General features: G+C 36.5%; 1 protein-coding gene across 1 annotated transcript; it reads right to left on the bottom strand.

The window, feature by feature from the left end:
• Positions 1–1227: 1227 nt before the first annotated feature.
• On the bottom strand, positions 1228–2187 carry LOC113261889 (olfactory receptor 6M1-like). Its single transcript, XM_026508206.2, has one exon. The coding sequence runs from the start codon at positions 2185–2187 to the stop codon at positions 1228–1230; it is 960 nt and encodes a 319-aa protein (XP_026363991.2).
• Between the last annotated feature and the right edge of the window lie 1044 nt (positions 2188–3231).

Here is a 3231-nt window from a genome sequence, read left to right as displayed (position 1 = left end):
TCTTTACTCATCTTTGAATGAATACTGGTTTATGCAATCGTGACACTTGCTCAAAAATCCCATGCATATATGTTTCTTTTTATAATTTTTATTTTGTTATATTAGTCACCATACAGTACATCCCCAATTTTTGATGCAATGTTCCATGATTCATTACTTGCGTATAACACCCAGTGCACATGCAATATGTTTCTTGTATTCCAACATCATATATAAATCCATTTTATGGGACATAAGTTGGATGGCTGGTTGATGTAAGTTTACATTAGCAGCTTAATGATGTGTAAGCCTAAGGGGCTTGGAGAAAAATAAAGGGTCACAGACAAACAAGCAGACAAAATATCATTTGGGGAAAAAAAAAAAGTGTAGTCTTGACCTGAATAGCTGAATTCACCTCTAATGGCTCTGAAAAGTAAAATAAATAATTTCTCTGATAGCTTCCTGCTGGCTGTCCCTTCTCTGCATATTCAGCAGAGGCTTTACATTGATGAGTTCTATTGCTACAGCATCTGTGGCATAGAAAGAGGAGCATAACTGCTGTAGATTTTAAATTCAGTAGAGGCTTGAAAAGATCCATCAGTAACTTAAAACTTAAATATTAAATGGGATAAATCATCTGATGATAATATTTCAAAAATCAAATCAAGTGAAATTTACCATTTTAATATGGGACTTTATATTATATTCAAACATACATTGATATTTACAAAGAGAAAAATACCGGACAATAGTGTAATGAAAAGTGTCAAGCAGAGTTATCAGATTTAAAACAAAGGGGTTGTACAGGAATTTGGCTTTGGAATAATTAAATGAACAGGAAAATGGGAGGAATAAGGACTGCTTTAGAACGTATGTATGTGGGGCACCTGGGTGGCTCAGTTGGTTGAATGTCCGAATCTAGATTTTGGCTCAGGTCATGATCTTAGGGTCATGAGATGGAGCCCCATGTTAGACTCCATGTTCAGCATGGAATCTGCTGGAGATTCTTCCTGACCTGCTGCTTCTCCCCCTGCTCTCTAAATTTATATATATATATATATATATATATATATATATATATATATATATATATATTTGCATTATATATACATCACATATATATATGACATTTAAGATCGTATCTTTACATATGTTTCACTCTCATGTAAAAATTTAAACATTTACATAATTACATCATTAAGAATGTTTTTGTTGGCAGTCATGCAGTCATTGAATTCTGTAAAAATATCATTTTTGAGGTCTTAAATATATTAGCATACCTATATATTTTCTGGAGGCATCTCTCAGGGATTCCTTGACTTTCTCATTTCGAAGGCTGTAGATGAACGGGTTCAGCATTGGTGTCACAACTGTGTTCAGCACCGTGGCAAATTTGTTAATGCTTATTGCACTGCCTTTCTTTGGACGAACATAGAGGAAGATGGAGCTCCCGTAATAAAGTGTAACCACTGTAATATGTGAAACACAAGTAGAGAAGGCCTTCTGCCGCCCCTGCACAGAGGGCATTCCAAGGATAGTAATCACAATGTAGGTGTAAGACACTCCTGTCAGGAGCAAGGAGCCCAAGAGCAACACAGCAGAGGAGACAAAGTCAGCCAGCTCAGCCAGAGCGATATCGGTACAGGCCAGCTGTAGCATGGGGGCTCTGTCACAGAAGAAATGATGGATTTTATTTGGCCCACAAAAGATCAATGGGGCAGTTAAGACAGATGGCGCCAACATTGACAAAAATGCACCCACATAAGATCCCAGAAGTAACATTATACATGTCTGCCTGTTCATGATGATGGCATACCTCAGTGGGTTGCAGATGGCAACATATCGATCAAATGACATGACAGCCAGGATGAAGAATTCCGTGGATCCCAGAAGGAAGTAGAAGATAGATTGTGTGAGACATCCCACAAAGGATATTGCCTTGGTGTGGGAAAATGTGTTAGCTAACATCTTAGGTACCACTGTGGAGGTGATGGCAACTTCAAGGAAGGAAAGGTTGGCTACAAAGAAATACATGGGTGAATGCAGACGGTAGTCACCACACACCAAAAGGATGATCATGGTGTTGCCAATCAGAGATGTCGTGTACATGGGCAGGAATGCAGAAAACAGAAGAATTTCTACTTCTTTCTCATTCTGAAACCCTAGAAGAATGAATTCAGTGACTCTGGTCTTGTTCCTATAATCCATAATGTCCCCAGTTTAACCTGGAATAACAGATAGTTCTTTTATAATTAATCCTTGGATCTTAACCCTGGATAAACCTTGTCAATATTCATAACTATTTTTTGCTGTTGTCGTCACCAAGGAGTGATTAATGTAGACAAATAAACTTATTTTCAGTTTATAAATATCTACTGAGATGAACTGTACAAGGCTCAGTGCTGAGTTGCAACACTCATTTATTACAGCAAAATCAATTCCACATTAAGATTGTGGCAATTATGATTTGGGAAAGCATTTGAGACTCCCTTAGGTGTAAGGAACCAAACATTGGATCAAGTAACATGAAACAGACTCTTGTCCAATCTCCCTCTGAAATAGATCCCTTGTTGTATGTCACTAATCCATCAAGGATGTAATGGTATTTCTTGAGATGTTAACAAAGTTTTAGTAAAATTTAATTCTATACAAAGTTTTGTCTAAAAAGCACCTTTTGAGCTAAGTGTATTATTTTACATGTGGAATGAAATTATTCAAAAAATCAGTGAACACAATTATATAACAGAAATATTTTCCAAAATGTTCATGACTCCTGACTCACAGGCTCCAACCTCCACATTACCAAATCAGTTTCTAACAACATGAAATCAGTGTAATGTAATCTTTATAAAAAATCAGGCTCCAGAGTGCAAGAGATTATCACAGGTCTTACAAGCATTAGGGAGAGGCTGAAATATAACTGAAATGATCACTATTTACTGTTTATCTTAGAATTCAGTCAGAGAGAGTATATGGTTAGCAAGCAGTTTAAAAATATTGAACTTCTGAATTTTGCCTAGCTGAAAGAAGCAGCTCCTGCAATAGATAGCCTACTTCATACTAGAATTTGCAGGAATATACAAACAAATAAACAAACAGCAACATGGTGCAGAGAAGAGACCTTTTACTTACTCACTGAGCTGATTATTTGGGAGTATATATATTGCTCCATATATCTAGGTGATTCAGGAAAAAAGCACAGGTTAAGTGTCACGAGATATTTCTTATCCCATATTACAAGACACATAGAAG

This window comes from Ursus arctos, unplaced genomic scaffold (genome assembly GCF_023065955.2).
Source record: "Ursus arctos isolate Adak ecotype North America unplaced genomic scaffold, UrsArc2.0 scaffold_5, whole genome shotgun sequence".
Classification (NCBI taxonomy): Eukaryota; Metazoa; Chordata; class Mammalia; order Carnivora; family Ursidae; genus Ursus; species Ursus arctos.
This window is presented reverse-complemented; position numbering and strand designations above follow the sequence as displayed.